The 23,505-nt window shown below is 34.0% G+C and overlaps 1 protein-coding gene across 2 annotated transcripts in view; it reads left to right on the forward strand.

Annotated features, from left to right (window-relative positions):
• Positions 1-23,505, forward strand: part of MKLN1 (muskelin 1) — a 359,451-nt gene that overhangs the window by 263,894 nt on the left and 72,052 nt on the right. For both annotated transcript variants that reach the window (XM_082846006.1, XM_082846005.1), the window contains 3 exons: positions 5,492-5,569; positions 8,477-8,542; positions 20,300-20,412. In XM_082846006.1, the coding sequence (XP_082702132.1) occupies positions 5,492-5,569; positions 8,477-8,542; positions 20,300-20,412 (257 nt within the window). The remainder of the gene's footprint in view (positions 1-5,491; positions 5,570-8,476; positions 8,543-20,299; positions 20,413-23,505) is intronic.

Consider the following 23,505-nt stretch of genomic DNA (forward strand, 5'->3'; position numbering starts at 1 on the left):
TGTGCCTAATTAGGACTGTATGAAACGTGTTTAGTTATTATAGTCATAATCATAGGGGAAAAATGAGATGGTATTGGACCGGGAGCCTTTCAGTAGTTTGAAAATTCTTAGCAACTGGGTCTTAGTGTGATTTCTCCTAAGTCATATTTTCAGTTCTTTTGGATAGTTTTACTTTTGGCAGACACTTCTGATTTTCTGCTTTAGATTTTTGTCAAAAGTAGACATATAGAAATATTAGCAACTGCCTGAATTCTTAAAATACAGAAGTAATTTTTTAAAACAGTTCATAAACATTTAAATGCCTTACTTTTTTGCTTTTGAGACTTTTAAAACAGTGTTAAGAGGTGTTTTCATATTTTTGTAGATGAGAATGTCATTGTTTCAATAGGAAGCTCAGATTTTTTGCTGAATCATATAGAATATATGCAAGTAAGCATACCAAACAAAAGGCGACCTTTCAAGAATTAGAAATATAAGGAACATGGCGAGATTATTTTGGCTGCAGAGGTGTCAGCTTTTCATTTGTTTTTAGGTCTTGAAAGGGAGTTCTTTAACATTAAAACAAGGAACTGAAAGCAATGTATTTAAAAAAAATCTTTACCCTGCTTTAATGTTTGTAGCATTTTTATTGATCACCTCAAGGATTTCAAGCTTATGACTGTTTGATTTTGAAAAATTTAATTTGTTCTATTAAAAAATAAAGTTTCTTTAGCACTTGAAATGACTGTTCACCAAGAAAACATTATATTAATAAACATTATATTACTACTTTTCTGTTTGAGAGCGTGAAAGAAGATTCTTAAGCATGTTATTTCATTGAAAATAGCTACTAAATATAACTTGCTCCAGATCTGATCTGGACTATTTATTGACAACCCAGTTTCCCTGGCAAGAGGCAATAAAATATGTATTGTAATAGAATAAATGAGGGTAATCTTTAATTTATCATGTTTCTCTGCAAAGTGCAACATAGTTTTTTAAGTCATTTTTTATTTTGAGTGATTAGATGGTTTAATATTATAAAATGAAAGTATCAAGAAGTTAATTAAATAGAGTTGAATAGTAGTGTAGAGAGAGGTGTGAGAGGGCTGGAATTTATGTTTCTAGCTTTTGTGTCTTATGGTAAGCCAGGATTTCTCCAAAAGAGGTGTTTTGTTTTGTTTTTGTTTTTATTTTGGTTTTTGGTAGAACAGCTAGCTTCTCAAACTAGCCATTTGTTGTCTGGAACAACTTCCAGATGAATGAATACTTAAGGTAAGAAAGTGATCTGGAGTAGTGACAAACCAGTGTTCCAGAGAAGAAACGAAACATAAAAAGTAAACTTTAGCCACAGTTACCAGTAGATCTTTATTTAAGAGGGAGATTACATTTTTTCCTTTAAATTATAATTAACTACAATATATTTCAACTGTTTTAGTTTTATCCCTCTTTTATTATAATCAGTTTAATATTGCAGTAGAATGATCTGGTATGGTGAGTTATGTTTCCCAGTCTTCCTTTTGAATAGGTAAATTTTGCTGTCTGTTGAAGTGCTGTTGAATAGGTAAATTTTACTGTCTGTTATTATAGTGTGTAATCTTAGATTGTAATTTAAAAACTATTATTTGTGTGTTTATATTTATTTACATGCATTCTATGAAGAGTTGAAAAGATTTTAGACTTTGGAATTGGGTTTTATACCTTTTGTTTAGAGTCTTTGGGCATGATATTAATTTCTCTGAACCTTGATTTTCTAATCTTTGCAATAATTAATAATGACCATTGTGTAGATTTATTTTAAGGAGTAAATGAATTAACCTTTGTGATGTCTTGCACACAGTAAGTGTGCAATAAAAGTCAACTCTTTCTTCTTTGGTAAGATCTTTTTAGAGAGTTACTTCCAGATTTGATAATGCTATATTGAAATAATTTTCTTCAGGTTTTCTAATAGTCTCCAAGGAAAAGTAAGAGATATCAAAGAGAATTGTGTGAACTTTAGACTAGTGAAGATAAAAGGAATTTACTTGAGACAGAAGGAGGCAAAAAGTTCGCCAAGCAGTTTTTTTTTAATGTTTGCTTGACTACTGTACAAGATTGGTGCTTTATCGGAGGTAGAAGTTTTATGTACAGTTTGTTGTAATGTAAGGAACTTAGTAAGATTAAGATGACTCAAAGGAAATGTCAACCATGTGGCTGGGAAAGTCCCTCCACCCCCTGCTCTTTTTTCCATTCTAAGCATTTATTATATACTGAGCATCTCTGATGTTATGCTATTAACTGTCATTATTCAAGAGAGGATTAATTGTATCTAGTGTAAAATCATCATAATTTCTAATATTTTAAGTTTGGATTACTTAATGTTTAAATTTTGGGAGTAATTTCCTCTGCATGCTTGATCATAAATCCTTTGTGCATATTTAGCTCTCTTTGTCCTTGTTAAAACAAGCTAATGTCAGTGTACAAAGCACTGCTTGTAGAAACGTGAATGTGTCTAGTGACCTGTGAAGAAGAGACCTTTAAGGGGTAACAAAGTATGTGAAAATGGTTTATATTGGTAATAACAATATGTTACGAAGTTTTTCCAAAGTTTAGAAAAGAATTCCACATATCTAGTTGTTTTGTGACCTTTCTTCCGGTAATAATAGAGTTCAATGCAAAAAAAATTGGGAAAACAAAAAAGTACAAAGGCAAAAACCAAAACCAAAAATCACGATCATCCTAATCCTGCCAACCAAAGAAAATCACTTTTAACTTTTTGATGTATGTCAGTGTTTTTTCTTTTCATCTGTGTGTGTGTGTTTACAAAATGATTTTACAAAAATGGTATAATGTTTGAGAGTTTGCTTTCTTTACTTGAAAATTCCTGACAATATTTTCATAGGACAGTTGTGTTTGATAGAAGAGAAACTTTGAAGCTCGTGATGGGTAGAGTATTTGTAAGTTTTTCAGGTTAGTTAAGAGTGGGGATAGAAGGATTAGTTGAAGAAACAATTAGAGAATTTAATTTTACCTGCAGTGTTCAGAATGACTTTAAAGATCAGGAATGGGGTCATCCATCAGATTATTTCCTGTGATTACTGCCTTAAGAGCTCTTAGAAGAATTTCCCCCAGTGGATTGTGATTTCTTTTTCAGAATAGTCACAGAAGACTTAAGGAGAAAGAGGAGATGGAGACTTTTCTAAGATGAACATAGGTGGGATCAGCCAGACACACACAGTTCGAGTAAATATATTGTTTCTAACAGTGGTGGGACCCTAGTATGCCACAGTATGGAAGGAACCTCAGGCCCTATCCAACTCTTAAACACCAGTTTTGCAGATGAGGAACTTGCTTGACTTATCAAAAGTCGTGTAACTAACTAGTATGGGACACTTTAGTAATATGGCAGTTGGGCACTATTAAAAAGTATGAAATTTATTACTTTTCTAATTGTGTCTATTTTTGCTTTGTATTTTTCATGTCTTGAGTTTTCTTATCTCCCTCAGTTTTCTACCTATCTCCATATACTCCCATCTTTACTTTTTTCTCTCTCTCCTCTTCAGTTAGCCATTATGTGGAATTAATATTTTAAAATCATTGTTTATATTGATTAATTTTATCTTCTCTGTTTAAGGTTTTTAAAAAGGATCATTTAACTTTTATGTGCCTTTCACAAAATGGAATAAAATTTAATTACTGTGTTTTACTTCTACATAATACTAAATTTATGATTAATATTTTATTATCATCTTATCATTACTATTAATAGGAGCCCCACAACATTTGATGTGAAAAAAGAAAAGATTTCCAGCTCTTGTAATGGGAAACCAGTATTGGCCAGAGTAGGCTGGATGGGGCAAGAATTGTCAGAAAAGCCCATGGGGGAGTAGGTGATAAGAGAGAAACACTCTCACTAAAATAAGTTGTGAATCCATTTGTTCCCCTTACTTTAACAATTAAAACATAAATGCTAATTTGTGAGTGCTAATTTAAGAGGAGAGAACTTTCTTTTTGCAAGAATTTTTTTAAGTCCCACGGGCAAAGAAAAAAACTAGATGAGTTTATGGGATAGAGGTTTTCAGTTAAAGCCATCTGGAAAGACTTGAAAGCTGAAGGGTGTGGTTACCACTGAGTTTCATAATTACCCAGAAAAGAAAGAGATTAGGGAGGTTTTTGTAAATTACGCAGTCTCTGGCAAGTATACAAGTCACAGAGAACAGACAGTTTTACTTATAAATTCTTTGGAAAAGTATTTGCTTTCAGTGACTAAATGAAGCAAAAGGGAATCCTTTATTCAGATTGAAATCAGAGTCAAATGACAGAATTTATAGTAAGGGTAACTCTATAAATTATAATCTGTTTGGGTTCATGTCAAAGAAAACCCTAGTTTAAAAAGTAAGGAAATGTTACTTTATCATATAACAAGAAGTCCAGAGATAAGGTAAATTTCATAGTTAGTCAATTCAGTGACCCAGTTTCTTAATCTCTCTCTGCCCTGTCATCATTATAGAGTTGATTTCATTATCAGACCTCTACAAATGGGCTATAGCAGGAATGTACATTTGCATACAGATTCTGAACATTTCCAGAGGAACAAAAGTACATTCTTCTTCTCTGTAAAGTCATTTGAAAGTAAGGAAACATTTCCTTGAAGGCCCCCCCCACACCCCCCACCATGACACCTCATGTTTCATTAGCCAGAATTGGGTTTCATACCATTCTTAAACTAATCTTTGTTGAGGGGCACAGGATTAGGACTTGATAATAATTTGGGGTAGAATGGATATATGTGGGGAGTTCAGTCCCCATGACCATAGTAGTACCTAGTGTAACAACTAGTTACTGTACTGTAACAACTCCTCTTAAGAAGGAGATTTAGAATTTATTAATGAAGTAAGTAAAGCATAGTGAAACATGAGTCCCAGCCCCACCACTCAAGAGCTGTGTGATTTGGGTTAAATTCATTAATTTCTCTAAATATGCATTTCCACATCTGTAAAATGAAGATGATAATGCCCAATTCATAAGGCTGTTTTTTAGAATTAAATCAGATAAGTAAGATAGCACAGATTCTAACATTTAGTATTCAATAAATATACTATTACTATTACTGGTGCTTTTATGTCTATGTAGTTTTGTACTCAAAGAAAACTCTAAAAATGGTATTTTCACTTTAAAGGATTAGTTGTTTTTTTTCCTGAAAATACAAGGGCCTAGACCAAAGTTGTTGGAGCTCCCATTTCCTTCTCTAGCTTTTTTGTATAGTAGTACAAAAATGGGGGAAACTTAGTAAGCTTAGTATGAGCTGCCACTAAAACAATTCGTTTACATGGTTGTGTCAACTAATACTTTGCTATTTATATTTGAGGTAGCATAAAAACTGAACTGACACATATTTTATGAAAATGTGCTATTGTATTAGTGACATATTAGTAATTTTCTTTAATGTAGGCTTCTACATTTTGGTCTTTTTTGCTGTAATAAAAAGTGTAAGCTGTTAGGGTGTAATTCTCTCTTTCTTTGATATTTGCAGATGGCTTGTTCAATCAGTATATCAGTCAACAGGAATATAAGCCACGATGGAGTCAAATCATTCCCAAAAGTACCAAAGGTAAGTCCTACCTTCTAGGTTGTGGGTGCTTTTCCTTTAATGTTCCAGTTTCATGTATCCGAAGGTAGCTCAAGTTTCACTGTACCCTATTAACGAAAAGCAGGTGTTTAAAACAAGATATAGGTTCCTCAACTAGATGGCAGAGGAAGTTTACTATATTAAATTTTTCTTTTAAACCTTTTTGTTTTATTGCTGTAACAGAAGGTTGGGCATTTTTTACACAGAATACCATCATAAACTGCTTTTATAGAGACACTATAAAATTATAGGCTATTGTGTTGTAATCCCAAACGTGTCCCTGAAAAACCTTAAGTTCTGCAGAATTGCTCACAAAAGCTAATAGGGCTTATGAGAGAAGTAGAAATGGGACATACCATTCTAAATCTGTGGAACTTTATAATCAGATACTAATAATAAAAACTAATGATAAAAACTAATAATATAACCAGATACTAATAATAAAAAATAACAATTCTAATAAAAATAAATACTAGTACAGTTAAATATAGGCATTTATATTGAGCATCACAGTGATTTTGGAGCTTTAAACCCTGGGGCTCATGCTTCTTTCTTTGAGCTGTAGACCCTCAAGCTGAAGACCACCTCCTGTGGTCTTCATACATTGCTAAAGCCTTCATTTTAAGTGTGAGAAAGCTTTCCTCAAATAGTGTTAAACATTAATATACTGGAGAAAATTGCTTATGAACCTCCATGATTTCTGAATTATATAAGCATCATTTTCCTGCTTTATCAGTCATATATGAGGTAATTTTCTTCAGAAGTGCATGTTGTAGCAGACTATTATATTTGAAAACTAATGGATTAAATATATAAAAGGCAAACATACTGACAATCTGTTCTTTTTTTTAATGATCAAATATCTGTCTTCTTTATTTATTTATTTAAAATTTTTATTTTACTTATTTATTTTTGGCTGCGTTGGGTCTTGCTGCGCGCGGGCTTTCTGTAGTTATGGCAAGTGGGGGCTCCTCTTTGTTGCAGTGCACGGGCTTCTCATTGCGGTGGCTTCTCTCGTTGTGCAGCATGGGCTCTAGGTGCGCGGGCTTCAGTAGTTGCGGCGCATGGGCTCAGTAGTTGTGGCTTGCGGGCTCTAGAGTGCAGCTGGCTCAGCAGTTGTGGCACATGGGCTTAGTTGCTCTGCGGCATGTGGGATCTTCCCAGACCAGGGCTCGAACCCGTGTCGCCCGCATTGGCAGCTGGATTCTTAACCACTGCACCACAAGGGAAGTCCCTATTTTTTAAATTTATTTATTTTTTTTGGCTGCATTGGGTCTTCATTGCAGCACACAGGCTTTCTCTAGTTGCAGTGAGCAGGGGCTACTCTTCGTTGCAGTGCACGGGCTTCTCATTGCGGTAGCTTCTCGTTGCAGAGCATGGGCTCTAGGCGCTCAGGCTTCAGTAGTTGCAGCATGCGGGCCCTAGAGCACACAGGCTTCAGTAGTTGTGGCACACGGGCTTCAGTAGTTGTGGCGCACGGGCTTAGTTGCTCCGCGGCATGTGGGATCTTCCCAGACCAGGGATTGAACCTGTGTCCCCCTGTATTGGCAGGCGGATTCTTAACCACTGTGCCACCAGGGAATTCCCTCTTAATCTGTTCTTGAAAGTGGGAATACTGACTTTACTAATTGGGGGAAGAAGGAAAAAAAGGGTGAAACTTCAACAATAATGAGCTATAAATTCTAAACCTAGCTATTAAAAAGGAGAAAGAATTTGCAGGAAACTTCTGAATGATTAGTGCTTGAATATGGCTTCAGTTTTGCATCTTATTTATAATATACAAAAACTGATATTTCAGTCTTTTTCATAATACCCCTGTGGGATTAGTAAAAACTTGGATGTTCCCGGCACTTCCCTGGCAGTCCAGTGGTTAAGACTCTGGGTTCCCAGTGCAGGGGGCATGGGTTTGATCCCTGGCTGGGGAACTAAGATCCCGCATGCCACATGGCGTGGCCAAAAAATACATAAATAAAAAATAAAAATGCCTTTTACCTAAAAAACACAATTTAAAAAAAAATTGGATGTTCCCTATTTTACATAGGAGAAAGCTGATACAGGGAAAGTTATTACCTAAAGTAATGTATTTCAGTTAATGGGAGAGTTACAAAGAAAACCTCAGGTTTTCTGGTTTACATCAAGTAAGGCATTAGAATCCTATAACCTTTTGAACCATTGAAATTAAGTTATATATAAAAGATCTGATATAAAATAAGATAAATATAAGTTAAACAATAGTTTCTTTCTTCAGAGGTTTAAAGTTTTCACTGATTATATTTAAACCTGCCTATTAAGCTTTGTGATGTAAATAAGAATCAAAGGGAAGCAAATCTTACATTTTGTCAGACAGTACTACTCAAATAAAATAGCTGGTAGATTATGTGGGAGATGATTTTTGAAATATTGGCACAAAATTAATACAGTGATGAAATTATCATTAATGTAAAACTTGATAGCATCTTAGTTTTCAGTAGCTGGTTTTATGAACTTTAAAACTGCTCATTATACTAATAAACCATGCCTGGAGTTATAGACCTGTGATCTAGTTCTGTGATTGTTTTCATCTTCACTTTGTCACTTCACTAGTTTAGAGATTTTACGTTTTTGTGGAATATCCTGTGTCTTTGCTGATTTATGGCATTGGTCCTAAATAAGTTGAAAGTAGCTTCCAGTTGCATTAAGAGCCTGAAAGCAATTAGAAAAAAAGAGCAAGATAATTATTATAAACTTAGTTATGTCATATTATGTCTCTTACGAGTCCTCTTATTCTTAATATTGAAAGAATAAGTGTGTGTTATTCTCACTACTCATTACAGACTTATGAATGAAGTTACTCTGGATATGCAGTTGTTCTGTGGTATTTCTTTAAAGAAAATATTGTTTCTACTTCAGGTGATGGAGAAGATAACCGACCAGGAATGAGAGGAGGCCATCAGATGGTTATTGATGTTCAAACAGGTGAGGACTACTTGGAATGGAAAGCAAATTCTTTAAAAAAAATTATACATTTAAATATCAGGTACTCATAAATGTACTTCTTTCCATTCCTTACCAAGTTAAATGTCATTGGCCATAACCAAGTAGCAAAGAAAATAGCCATTATCTACAGGTAATAACCTAAACTAGGCAATGGCACGTCAGGGAGGGGAGGCTGCTGCACAAATGAAATTAGATAACCTAAAAGAAATGTAACGTGCAGCCCCTTAGAGCCGTGTGTGTGTGTGTGTGTGTGTGTGTGTGTGTGTGTGTGTGTAGTTTTATATGTGTTTGATTTCCATAGTATACTGTGGAGTATTTCTGGATTTTTAGTGCATTTATATTTTAATGCCGTAATATGGGAATTGTTGCAGTAAAAGAGAATTAAGATATATTTTAGAGGGAGAGAATATAAAATTAAGTAGCCTAAGTGTTGGTAGGTGCATAAATTGCTAAACACTGTCCACAAGCCTATAAATAATTTGTTTTAGTCTTCTTTTTAATTTTATTCTGCAACTTGATACTGAAAATTTTGCTTAGGTTTCTACAGCCTAGAACAGCTTAAATACCATTATATTTAGAGGTTAATGCTAAAATTATAATAGGTTTCAAACTACCGTCTTGAAAAGCAAATAATACCAAGAATTTTGTATAATTTTATTTTATTTGGTTTTAGAAAACTTTACCACATACAATGCCAGTATCCACCCAAATAATATTTTACTTTTTCCAAGTGTAATAAAAACTCTGTTCTATTATTGTATTATGCTGACAATAGTGCTTCAGGAATAAGGTTTTTTTGACTCATTATAATTACTAAGATTATTGCAGTGCAGATAATAATCATCTAGGCATTAATGTATTTTCACAAATGTTTTATAAGTAAAAGGAGGAATTATAATATTTACAATTAACTGCTAAATTTGTGTAGTAACCTATGAGTTTGTTTGGGAGTATTATTAGCGTCTCTTTGGAAAAGGTTCATTTTGAGGCATAGGAATTTGCTTTCCTTATCTTGGCCCCTCTTCCCAGACCCCTTCCTTCCCACAAAAATAGGCTTGACTCAGCTGTAGAGTCCTAAGCATCTTTTTTACTACCTGAGAGTTCAGTAAATACGCACATGCTTATTTCTCAAAGAACCAGATCTATACAGAAATTGGTTTTTTTAATCCAAAATTAAATACGGTATAAAAAAAGAGTTGAAAATTTGTGTTTAGATTGTCTACAGTAGCATTTCTCCTCTTTTGAACATACAGTGGAATTTATAATGCTGTTCTTCTTTTTCTCAGTCATGATGAAAATATTATTAAATTCTTTTTTTAATTGCTAATAAAATACTAAAAAAGAGTGTTGAAAAGCTACTTTAATTTTCTAGACAAAATGCTGTTTTCCTTAAATGCAAAAGTAATGTGGTTTACTTTAATATTTAAAGTTCACCTTATCAGGGAGCAGAAGGAATTTTCATAGTGCTTACTGTGTTGCTTATTATGGAATATGGACTGTATAAAATAGGTAAAAGTGTAAGAAAAGAGGAAGTTTTTCTCTTTTTTTGTAATCCATGATATTTGAGAATGGAAAATGAGAAGATTCAAGTGATAGGCAAATATCCTGACAGAACTTTGTGTGAGCAGAGTCATTGACGATTAAATGCTGACTTTTCAGGTCAGAGATCCTTTAAGTAAAATACAGCATATAGTGATAAAGGTCCACATATTTTTCTGTAATATCTTGGTTTTATGCATTAAGGGCAGGGTTTCAGCAGACTCAAGGTCCTTATCCCCATTCCCTTTAAAAAAATATTTCAAGGAGAGGAAAAGGGTTGTTTCAGTATTTACTTGGTTTGCTTTAGAAACAATAATTATAAGAAAGCAATGACTTAAAGTAAGTCATTGTAAATAAGTAAGAATGACTTATTATGGGCATGGGATATATTCCAGATGGAATCATTAAAGGCATAATCTCTCATAGTTTCTGAGGCTTTATTATAGGTTGACAAAGGTCTACAATGAAAAATTGATCAGTATCCATACTTCTGTATGAGCACTAGTTGATAAAAATGTAATAAAAGTACTTTGTGAATATATTTTTAAGCAAATATTTCTACTATAGGAAATTTAGGGACTTAGCCATCAATAGAGGAATTTTTATTTAGAGCCATTTTGTGTCTGTTTCAGTGCTTTTTTTCCACCCCCCCCAAACTTTCTGAATGCTGGGTCAAGCTTTATTTAGGTCCATGTGTGATGATTAAATGAGATTTTGAGCCTTTAACAGGAACCAAAAATTTAAAGTCTGATAAAACTAAATAATCATGATAGTTAATATAAAGTTGTCCATAACTCAAGTGAGCTTGATGGTCAATATGTTACCATTACCACTTATAGTGTGGAAACAGTACTGTGTGAACAGTGAAGTTGAAGGGGTTTAACCACATTCAGATGATCCTTTATATGAGTAATAGGGAGTATGGGTTATAGGGATGGTGTGTAAAACGTATTGGTATGGAATTCTTTATAAATATATATAAATGAACTGGTGATGCAATTAGGGTTGGGATCCAGATTGAGATAGAGGAGAAATGCAGCTTCTGAGGATTCAGGTGTCTGGAAGCGGAGAGAAGTGTAAGGAAAGATGCCCTAGGAGTCAACCAAGTCAGAAAAAGCTTTGAACTTTCATAAGACTCTAGAACAGTGGTTTAGGTTAAGTTTAAACACGTGTCTGGTTGTGAGGGTGGGTAATCCAGGAATCTGATATATCAAGAGAAAACAAAAGGAATTTTTAAAATGCCATTCAAAAGTCTAGTAACTGCCATACCCTGGCATTCCGACTCTTGTTTCAGTTAACCGTTGCTGTCTATATTCCTTGCTATCACCATGCTCTATCCTTTTTAGTATTTCCTTGTTTTCTTAGATGAGGCTTCATGAATGGGCTTTAAGGAGGCCCATGATACTCTTGAAATGGTATGTAATATTTTTGTCTGCCTTTGTGGAGTTTATTGGGAAGATTCATTACCTATATATTTTTTAAAGGGTTAAATATTTCTATTAAGTTTTGACATTACATGGTAAGTAAATACTGCTGGTATTCATATAAAATTTCAAATGAAATTCCTTGCTCTGTGTAAGTGGTATTCATTGTTGAAATAATAGTGTTTCCAAAGTAAACTCTTGCCCACCTTTCCTCTACTCTTGTTTTTTTCCCAGATTATTTGTTGCTAGATATAAGGTGGGTGAGGAAGAGAGTAAAGGTGATAAAGTCAGAGAGGTAGTGAGGGGCAGTTGTGTTGAGTTCTTTTGTAAGAACTTTAACCTTTACTCATAGTGAGATGATTAAAGGAAAATATTGTTGGGTTTTGAGAAATGTTACTGACTTTGCATTTTAACAAAAAACAAATTAGGTGAAGGGCAGAAGCAGAGCGACCTTTAACGAGGCAGTTACTTACCAGAGAAGTGATGATAGCATTGGCTTTTACTAGAGTGGTGATCACAGTGTTGAGAATTGGTCAGATTTGGGATGTATTTTGAAGATGTCACATACAGCTGACAGGATTTACTGATGGATTGGATATGAAGTGTGAGTGAAACAAGTAATGAATGACTCAAGGTTTTGACCTGAGTAGTTGGGAAAATAGTATATAGCCTTTCCCTAAGATGGGTAAAACAAGTGGATTAAATATGTTGGGTTGTTCAGCAACTTGTTTTTAGACAGGTTGAGATGCCAGTTAGACATTCAAGTATATAGATACGTCAAGTAAGCGGTTAGATATATTGTTTGGGGTTCAGGAAGACAGGTCCAGGCAGAATAATCATTTCCCTTTCTGTATTTACATAGCACTTTGTGCATACTATTATTTTTACTATAATGATTTCCAGATTGTTTTAGAGTTGCTTGTGTAGGTGTTATGTATCCCATTCCTCTCTATTCAGCTTTCTCCTTTCTACCTCCCATCCCCAATATTCTTATTGACAGGGGAAAAACAAGAATCTTGCATTATTTATTTTTATGGCCGCAAAGCCTGGTATGGAGTAAGTGTGTACTGAATATTTGTTGAACTAAATCAAAATTTTAAAATCCATTTTCCTTCGAGTTGAAAGAAAAATATTTACTTGGAAACTACACTCTGATATTGCTTTAAACCTTGATGACTGGATTGTGTCATGATGTCATTTGTTGTAAATGCTAATATTTTTCTGAGGTGAATTTATGTTATTGGTTATACTCTAATATATTTAAATTTTCTGGTGATTCTGTTTGTTCTTTTCTAGTATATAGACTATATTTCCTTAAAGCTGTAGTTCTTATTACCTTGGAATCTAGGTAGAAAAATTAAAGGTTATGTAGACTTTGCATTTTTTTAGGGTAACAGTTGGTGCTTTCTGAATTTAATTTGGGTGTAGGAGCAGAATCTGGGATATCTTTGGGATTTTTTCCTCTAGAAATTGTACTTCTATTGTAAAATTATTAATAGCATAATTTACCAAGGTGGTTTCATATACTTTTATTTTATCATTTATGTACCAGAGTCTTATAACTGCTATCATCAGGTTGATTTTAATTATCTTCAAAGTTGTATTTCTTGTTAAGTCTCTGAAAGAACCTTTTCTAGTCCAGACTTACTGATATAACAATTAAGTATAGTGGTTGGAGGTTGAGTGTGTGGGAAAGAAGTGTGTGTGTGTGAGAGAGAGAGAGAGAGAGACATATCTGGATTTCAATCCTGACTTTACCACCGACTTTTTGTTTGATCTTGAATGAGTTATAATGACAATAAAAACAGGAATAATAAATTAAGTTGCTGTGAGAGTTAAATGAAATAATGTCTTATATGTAAGTATCAATATATATTATTTATATAATATGTATTTTTATATGCAACATATTAATCTACAAATATATACTGATTAGTTCTGCTGAGAGAATTTGATGCAAATTTAGAGATCTTTCTTTTGTGTTTGTTTTTTTGACAGAATCTCACAGTGGAAATATTTTTAAACAATTTAAAAATTTTTGAAAAGCAATTTAAAACAACATGAAAAGCAGTGCTGTGTTGAGGGAAAAAATATCTCACTCATAATTCCACGTTCTAACTAACCAATAGTATTTTGGTATAATTGTTTCATCTTTTGTATATATTGCCCTTATTGATGTTTTACAAAGGAAAGGATAAATATACTTTTAGATTTTTAGGAAAAAATATTAAAATTCATTTTAAGAACGTTTTCGTTAAGGATTAGGTTAATTTAGTAGTAGAGTGACTTTCCCCAAGTAGAATTTGAAGAAACTAGAAGTTCTGTCTTTATAAGGTTGGTGCCTAAGTAGTGAAATACAGTTTAGAGAAGCCCAGTCCTTATTTTAAATATGCAATTTGAAGGTTTCCTAAGCAAGGGTTCTTAATCTGTTGAAGTTATATACAAAATTTTCTTTGTATGTACATTTTTCTGGAAGAGAATCCATGAATTCAGATCATCGAGTTAAGAACATCTTCACTAGACTAAAACTTTTTATTTTTAACCTGAGGAGTAATAGTATTTATTAAATACCTACTACATGTAGAGGTTGCGATTAGCACTTTTATATGTTCATACGTTTCATTTACAACTGAAAAGGTAGATACCTTCATTTTACAGAATAGGTCTTGCTGTGTCCAGGGCTGTGGAGCTGGGATTTGAACACAGGTCTGTAGGACTGTCTGGCTCCAAAGCCCATGTTTTTGCTGCTGTTACTATAGTGGTTCTTAGTTTTCTAATGCAGAAGATACAGTGAAAATCTCAGGTATGATAGGTGAAAACAGAAAATACAGTAGATTGTGAGGGCTAAGTCCTGAGACCTCAGCAAATTTTAAATACATAAATACTAATAAAGCATATCACTTCACTTATAAAATACCATAAAGTGAAATTGAAAAACATAGTTGATTCCTTTACATCCTTATTAAAAGCTATTGTAGATATAAAGAGTGAGGAACAATAGCTGACCTAATAATTGCTAACATTTATTGAGTGCTTCCAATGTGCCAGGTATTTCACTAGACTGAAACTTCATAGAGCTCATTTCAGCTTCTTTTAAAGTGACTTATATTTCGAAGCAATTATTGCTTCCCAGTGTTTCGTTTATCTTGTTTTCTTAAATATTAAAAATTAATAGTCCCTGAATTTTCTTTTCCTTTTTCAGTCTGTAGATATTTTTTTCATTTTGCTACAGTTTTAAGGATAGACTCACCATTTTAAAAAGTACATGGTGGCATAAATTTTACTCTGATTTTTCAAAGCTTTCTTCTATCCTAAGTGAATTCTATTATTCTTACCAGAGAAGAATGTAGTATTGTATTGAATGTAGTAGAGAAGGAATGTAGTATTTTGTTCTACTTGGGAGTGTATGTCAATTTTATTGATTTATTGATTTATTCCTATAACTGGCATTTCTCTACTTAGGTTATTCAACTCTGAATTGGGTTTCAACTCTGGGTAAAATAAGGCAAATAGAGAAAAAGGCATGTCTGTTTTGCTTCAGTGTGGAAGTCTGTCCAGATGAAAACTTAAAATATCCATGGTACCAGGCAATTCTTTGTTCAACTCTCATTGAATTTTAAGAACCTACGGTACCAGCCTTTTTCTCTCTCTCAAGCAGAATAGGTAGTAAGATTTAGGCAAAATCCCAGTGTTTGGTATCTATAAAAGAAGTTGCTTGTCACTTGAAAGAACCGTTCTGTGGAAATCTGAACCTCTCTGACTGTACCAATTATATGTAACGTGCTTTCATTTTTTTTTTAATGCCACATAATGGTTTTCCTTGATATTCTTTAAAGAAGCTATTGAAGAAAGTAGGTAAACATGGGTTTTAGTTTTTAAATACAAATATATTCATATGGCTGTATTTCTGTAGCTACGTATGACACGAATTTTTTTCTTTCATACTGTTATCAGAAAGGAATTCTAAAATATAGCCCTAAATATTTCTAAAATATTTCTGCCTGTCATAGGCAGAAAATACAACCTTTTAGCAGGGAAATTACAACCATATGTTGAATTCACCCAAAAGATCAGTCTCTAGTTTTGTAATCATAGCCTTATGTAAGAAATATAGCTCTCGGGACTTCCCTGGTGGCACAGTGGTTAAGAATACGCCTGCCAATACAGGGGACACAGGTTCGAGACCTGGTCCAGGAAGATCGCACATGCCACGGAGCAACTAAGCTCGTGTGCTACAACTACTGAGCCTGCGCTCTAGAGCCCATGAGCCACAACTACTGAGCCTGCGTGCCTCACGCCTAGAGCCCGTGCTCCGCAACAAGAGAAGCCACGGCGATGAGAAGCACGTGTGCTGCAAGGAAGAGTAGTCCCCGCTCAGGGCAACTAGAGGAAGCCCGCGCGCAGCAACAAAGACCCAATGCAGCCAAAAATAAATAAATTAACTAAAAAAAAAAAAAGGCTACACAAAAATTCACCAATTAAAAAAAAAAGAAAGAAATATAGCTCTTTTTAAAAAGAGAGACAGATGAATCCAGTTGATAATCTGCTGGGTTTTGAGAGTTCAAGGGAATGGCTAAAGAAGGTAAGGTTAAAGAGCATATAAAATATCTTTCCCCTTCTAACTTATTCTTCCCTTCAAAAATTCTAATGTCAATCTAATGTCCTATTAACTACACTTTCAGAAGGATTAAACTCTTAAACTAAATGTCCTGACAGGGTTCATTTTTATTTTGAATATAAATTTGTGTTTCTTAAAAGTTTTTTTTTTTAATTTCATTTGTTTTTCTCTTAGTGTCTACATTAAACTAGGAATTAAGCTAACCTCTTTTACAAGCCTAGTAACCCTCCACCTACCTCTTCTTTTTGACACTTGAATTTTATCTAAGGTTCGGCCCATGTTATGTCAGTGCATAGTATATGCATTCTATACTATTTCAAAGTGGAAAGATGGATTTAATTACGAAAATAGTGTGCCATCTTGTGGAGGATTATGCAATCAGCATAGTCTGACTTACCCCTAAGGATCAGAGGAGGAGGATAGATATTGCAGTTGGGCTTATAAAATAAAAAGCCTGCTTCTTTGTGCAAAATGGTGTGAAGATACTGCTGCGTTAACATTTCTACCTTTTTCTTAGCGTATATAAGATTTATAGATTAGTACTATTGGTAGTAAGTAGTTGTAGGGGTTATTTAGTACTGATACGAAAAAAGACCTGTAAAAAAGACTGGTTGCATTTTAGCTTTTGTGGCCTGAGCAATAACTGATTGATTGATTGGTGATTGATTCATTTAGTCTCTGAGAATGAAATTGGTTTGATATCTTGAACACAGGCTATTATTGGTCACTTTATTTCCGATCTTTCTGTTTCCCTGGCTCCTCCTTTTCAGTAAGTCCTATATGCTGCAAGTTCAGATCTGACCATGTCACATCTCTGCTTAAAATCTTCTGTTGCTATTTAATACTGTACTGTCTGTGGAGTCGAGTTCAAAACCTTTATATTGTCATTTAACCCATCTCATTATGTGGCCACTACCTGTCTTTTTAACTTACCTCCACTCCACTACTTTTTTTTGTTCTTTTAAAATGAACAGTGCATTTATTCACCACACAGTTTTCACCACTGTGCATGCATTATTTAATTCTCATGGTAGCTTTAGGAGATAGGTACTCTGTGCCATTTTAGAGCTGAGGAAACCAGTGGTTAAGGAATTTGGTGTTGGTCACACAGCTATGATGATAGAGCTGCAGTTCCATCCAAGATCTGCCTGACTTTAGATTCTGTGTCTTTTAAAACACTTTTTTGTGTGTTTTTCTGTCTCTGTACCCTTGTTTTACTTTTTACCCTGCTTGAAAAGTCCTCTTCTCTTTCCTTCATTCTACCAGCAAAGCCACTTTCTGATGCATAGGTCAGATACCACTGTCACCATGAAATCTTCCTGAGTCCCCTCAATCTGGTATATTCTCTTCCCTTTTTTGAACCCCCGTGGTGCTTTTTTACCTTTCTTACGACACTTAGTCTACATTGCATTGTGGTGATTAATGTACTTGTTTTATATTCTTCACTAAATTGTAAGCTCCTTGAGGGTAGGGATGATGTCTTCTTTATTTTTATTCTCTAAAGTGCCTTGCCAATTCAGATTAGTACTCAAAACATGTTGAGTGAACATTTCAGTGAGTCTGAGGGAAATAGCCTCTGTAGCCTGTGCTCCTTTAAAAAAAAATACAGAGAAAGGGCTGCTGCATGAGGAGGATTATACTGCCCTAGGGATGTGCCTGAATTGTTATATAACCTATAAGCATGAGAGTGGACATCGTAAACCAAGCTACTGCCATGTTGCAAATAATAGCATTTTCTTTTTTCTACTTTCTTCTCACTACAGTTTTGTCTGATTATTTCTATAATCTTTAAAAGTTTTTGATATCCTTTATGCATTAAATAATATTTTTGCTGGTGTTTGGATAATATTTCATTCCTGAATGATTTAACTTAAATGATTAAAATTTTCTTACACATTTCATTCAGGTATGTCAAAAGGTCCTGTTACCATCTGATTCATTCAGTTTTACTATTAAACTTTAACTGGGACCACAGAGCATTCACGAACAAGAATGACATCTTGGATTAATTCCATTGGGATGCTTGCTCTGTGCCAGATTTTATTTTGCTCAGCTATCAATGAGGCTGTTGTGGAAATGTGGGTTTTCTTTGCTGTGAGAATTTATGCGTACAAAGAGACCTGCTTTTCAGAAAGAACATTGAGAACCCAGATCCCAAGAGGAAGGGTTATTAAAGTTAGTGAACCAGGGTAACCTTATCCAAAGGGTGCCCAGAAACACTGTAAAACAAAAGGTCAATTGCTATTGCTATTTTAGTTATATACCCCCTCCCTCTCCAGGCTTCAGAATTTAATGGGGTTAATTGCATTTATAGTGAGGCCTTGGCAAATAATTTTTAAGTCAGATGAAAATTCTTTAATTTTTTTCCTGTAGAATTCTCAGTATCTGGGCATTACTGTGTGCCATTTGGGAAACAGAATGTTACTTAACTAATGATAATGGATTGTTTTATACTTCTGAGAGATGGCAGTTTTCTAATAGTTTCCATTATTTCACATTTATATAGAGCCAAAAGTGTTCTAGGTACTGGGTTAGACACGGAAACATACAATAATACTGTTTTAATTGCATCAGTGGTACTTAGTAACTACAAAGTATTTTGTGTATATGTGCATGTTTTAAAGGTAGAAATGCTGTTCATGCTTGACACCCTTCAGAATGTTTTCATGTAACTTATATATGAAGAACTTTACCACCACACTGAGAGTTTGTAAATGAAAAATCAGGACCCAGGCAAGTTAAGTGACCTATACCTGATTACCCAGTTAGCACTAGAATTGTTCCAGTGGTCTGTTCTTATCCAGAAGCATTGTTTTAATTTCCCCTAGGTTCTTTCACTTAGAAAATTCACTTAGAGTTTGAAATTATATGAAAATATGACAAAAATCTCTTATAAGACATCTCTATGAATGGCAAGAATTTTCTTAAGTAGTGTTACAATATTTCCAGGTGCATTTCAACCCTTTATGATGGGATGTAATTTAGATGACAGTCTCCGCATATATTGGCCTAGGGCATGTCAGAGAGTAGATGGCTTTATAGTTTTCCTGTAATGTATTATATTTAACTTAAAAAAATGGTAGGCATTATAACAAGTAGACATAAGATATTTACAAAGGGAAGAAATATTTGAAGAAAGGAAAGGCACTATTATTTTATAAAGAAAGGTAAAAATTTTCACTGGTCACGGAGCAAATGTTTATCACATGATAAAGTCCATAGGTATAATAGACATTTCAGAATTAGAAGAAACCAAATTCTCAAGGTACCTGGAATGACTTAAAAGTTGATTTCTGAGGAGTTAAATCCACCATAATATATTTGGAAAAATTTCCCCCAGTTTCCGTGGGAATATCAAGGCTATGCATCACTTTATTCTTAAGATATCTAACTTTAACTCACAGCTAGTTTTAACCATTGTTTTTTGTATTGTAATAGAAAACAGTTTTAATGTGAAGTTTTTTCAGAAGTAGCTAGATAGCTTTATATTATATTGTGCACTGTATATTTCTTCGGGATTTCTTTTTTTTCTTTTCCCTTTTTGTTTTTTTTTTTTGCGGTATGCGGGCCTCTCATTGTTGTGGCCTCTCCCGCTGCGGAGCACAGGCTCTGGACACGCAGGCTCATGGGCCTAGCCGCTCCACAGCATGTGGGATCTTCCCAGACCGGGGCACAAACCCGTGTCCCCTGCATCGGCAGGCGGACTCTCAACCACTGTGCCACCAGGGAAGCCCCCCCCCCCTTTTTTTTTTTAACTATCTGAAGCTGCTTTGTTAAGAAGCTGGTAAATGTAAATTTTTTGTGGCCTGACATAGAAACTCCTAAACTGGCTGCACATCAGGATTCCCCCTGGACACTTTAAAAGTACTGACTCTTTTTACCCACTGAGGACCTATGGAATCTGAATCTTAGGGGATGCCTCCTAGTTATCTTTGTATTTATAAATCTCTCAAGATAGTGGTTCTGCAGCAGCCCTTCCGTATGCCTATATTTAGGAAATACTAATATTTATTTTGGAATGTTAACCAGTTTAAAAATCTCACTTTTATGTACCTTCTTAAATGATCTTAGAAGCAATGGCTTTATCTGGGTGCCTATACTTAAATTTTGTTCTTAAGTTTATTTTTTTTGCACATATTTTTCTAATTTTCACAGAGACTGTTTATTTGTTTGGTGGCTGGGATGGAACACAAGATCTTGCTGACTTCTGGGCGTACAGTGTGAAAGAGAACCAATGGACATGTATCTCTAGAGACACTGAGAAAGAGGCAAGTTCTCAGACTTTTCATCCATCTGTATTACGATAGGGGTGTGATCGTACACTTCTTTTTCTGAATGATTTGTATTCTTTGTAAATGTCTATCAGCAGTGATAGCAGAAGAATTTGTGGTGACAAGTTTGGTTTAAGTATTCTTGCATTCCAGCTTCTATACCTGGTTCTTCAACTATTGGTACATGAACAAATCTATTTTACAGAGATAAATAGAAATGGGTATCTAATGTAATTTAGTTGTTAACCACTTTAGTTAAAATGTAACTGTGTAACTATTATTTTTCTTATGTTCTTGTCACCTCTACTCTTATTTTGAACATTTATCTTATTTTCATTTCCTCTGGAAAAATGTGCTTTTGGTTCCTCACTGTCTTACTATTTTGGCCCCTCACTATTTGACTATCTTATCAGTTTTGACAAATGATGTATATTTTATTTTTAACTAAACTTGTATGTATGTATTCATGTGTGAGTCTGTCTATTGATACATATATACATAAAGCTTTTCCATAGTGAATAGGATGTCTTGGATTTATGGCATTCTTTTATTAAATTTTTTGAATTATGTAAGTGCATAATTAATTATACCCTGATATAAAGCACATATTCATATATTATTTTTTAAATCATTATAGAATTTTTTATTGTACTTTTCCCTCTAAGCAATTTCAGATTACAAGGTGAAAAATAAACTAAAACAAAACAGTAGTAGCAGCAAATGAAAAGGGGAGGAAAAGACCTAATTCAAAACCACTGATTTTAATCTAGAAAGGCCATTTTTTTAAAATCTGGTGCTATGTCTTTAATCTTAGGAAATAAGATTCTTGTTTACTTGGTGTGTTCCTTTGTTAATCATTTGGGTAGTTTTTATCTTTTTAAAGAGATCTTAAAATTCTGATTTCTATTTATTATCCCTGTGAAAATGGCCTTTGCCTTTTCAATATTAAAGTACCATTTTCTGAAATGATTATTTTTATCCTCAACAAAAATAAAGACAGATCTTAAAAGAATACATATCTGATTTCTCTTAAACTATTTTAAATCTTAGTTGTATTTGTAATTATTCTTGCAAGAAGCCTACAGTTCATCCTGAAATCCTCCCTCTTCTTCATTGAGGGTATCTAATTAGGGCCTAAAGTTCCACCGGTTCTAGCACTCAGTATTGAGTTTCAGATGTTTCTTCCTCTCTATTCCTTTTGGCACTAATTCCAACTTTGTGGTTTCTTTCTTAAACGTTTTTGCTTCCATTGTTGATCTCCAGGTCTATTGTCCATTCATTAGCACAGTCTTTAAAAAAAAAAAAACATTTGGCCATGTGACACCTCTGCTTAAACCCTATGGTTAGCTTCAGTCCCTGTTTCTGTTATCTACTGCATTCCATATATTACATTACAAGCACCCACAAAACTTTAGTGACATATAGTAATAAGCATTTATTTTGTTCACAAGTCTGTAGATTGGTTGGGCTCACTCATGTGCTGGGAGTCAGCTGACTGTCAGCTAGTCTAGATTAGCTTCCGAGACTACTTGGCTCTGTTCTACATAGCCACTCACCTTCCTGTTGGCTAGCATGAGTCTTGTTCTCGTGTAGGGGCAGGGCTGCAAGGAGGATGAAGTAGACATGAGCGCTCAATTAGATATATTATTGTCCCATTTTCCCCAAAGAAGTCATGTGACCAAATCCACAGTTATTGGGTGATGGGCAGCACTATCCAAGGGCATAGATACAGGGAAGTGTGAGTAATAACAGCAACAACAATAATGAAGTTTATCTACCTTAGTTCCTTTTGCTTAGAGTAAAAACTTCAAATTTCTCATCATAATTTGGTCCCCATCTACTTTTCTAGCCTCATTTTTTGACTTTATGTGCTAGCCATACTTATAGTTGCTAGAATTATTCAACGTTCTCACCTGTGTTCTTTGTAATAGTGTTTTCCCAGTTTGGAATTAACAGAGGCTGCTCCTCCCGTGCACCCAGCTTTTATGTAGTGTATGCCTACTTACTCTTTAAAACACAGTTCAGACTTCAGTCCTCTGTGAAGCCTTTCTTGACTTCCCTAACCAGAATTAGAAGCTTCCTTAGGTGTGAACACTTAACCCCTTACATTCCTTGAATGGGTTACTATAATGATTGGTTTACATTTCTGTTTCCCTATGGAGACTCTGAATTCCTTAAGGTGTGGATCATATGCTTACTCTTTAGTGAGTAAATAGTTCAGATAAGTTAAATAAAAAATTAATGCTGGAGAAAAGCAAAGGAATGACAAATACAAAATTCAGGAGAGTGGCTGTTTTGGCAGGAAAGGGCGATGGATTACAGGGGTCCTCAAAAGTAATGTTAATGTAATATTCTAAGTTATATTTAGAATGCAATTAATAATTATTTAAAACTAGTACTGGGAACATACAGAAATTATTTTGATGAGAATACTTTTTTCTGTTATTTTGAAGTCCATAGAGATAAGTAAAGTGGTGATCCAGTACTGGAATTCAGATTTATTATAATTTATTACTACTTTCTTCATTTAAACACCTAAAAATCTTTTGTTGATCCAGCAGTGAAGTGAATGAGGATATATGGCTCCAGCAAAATGCTCATTCCTTCCAAAATTGAACAGTTTCATTTTGTTTTTTACACCAGTAAGTACAAGTTTTATTGTTTGATGATACCCCAGTGCATATGTTTTAAAAGTATGATATGCAATTAAAAAGCAAAATTACTATGTATAAAATAATTAAGCAACAAGGATATATTGTACAGCACAGGGAAATACAACCATTATTTGATACTCACTTTAAATGGAGTATAATCTATAAAAATACCGAATCACACAGAAAAACCAAAATTAATTTAATTCACTTTAATTTACTTAGACTAAATAATGTATCTAATAGCTCATGTAGTAGATTGAAAGATAATAGAATGGCTCAGTTTTTAGAATAATTATTTTAAAAGTTCATGTAGATATGCATGTAAGTTTTTATCAGTTCAAGACAAATTGTATTTTTAATTTTGCATTTTTATAAATCTCTTTAATATCTAGCTTAGTGGAAGACAGCTAGATTCTCTTATGTGCTTTTGCATTTA

This window comes from Leucopleurus acutus (genome assembly GCF_964270905.1).
Source record: "Leucopleurus acutus genome assembly, chromosome: 9".
NCBI classification, from domain to species: Eukaryota; Metazoa; Chordata; class Mammalia; order Artiodactyla; family Delphinidae; genus Leucopleurus; species Leucopleurus acutus.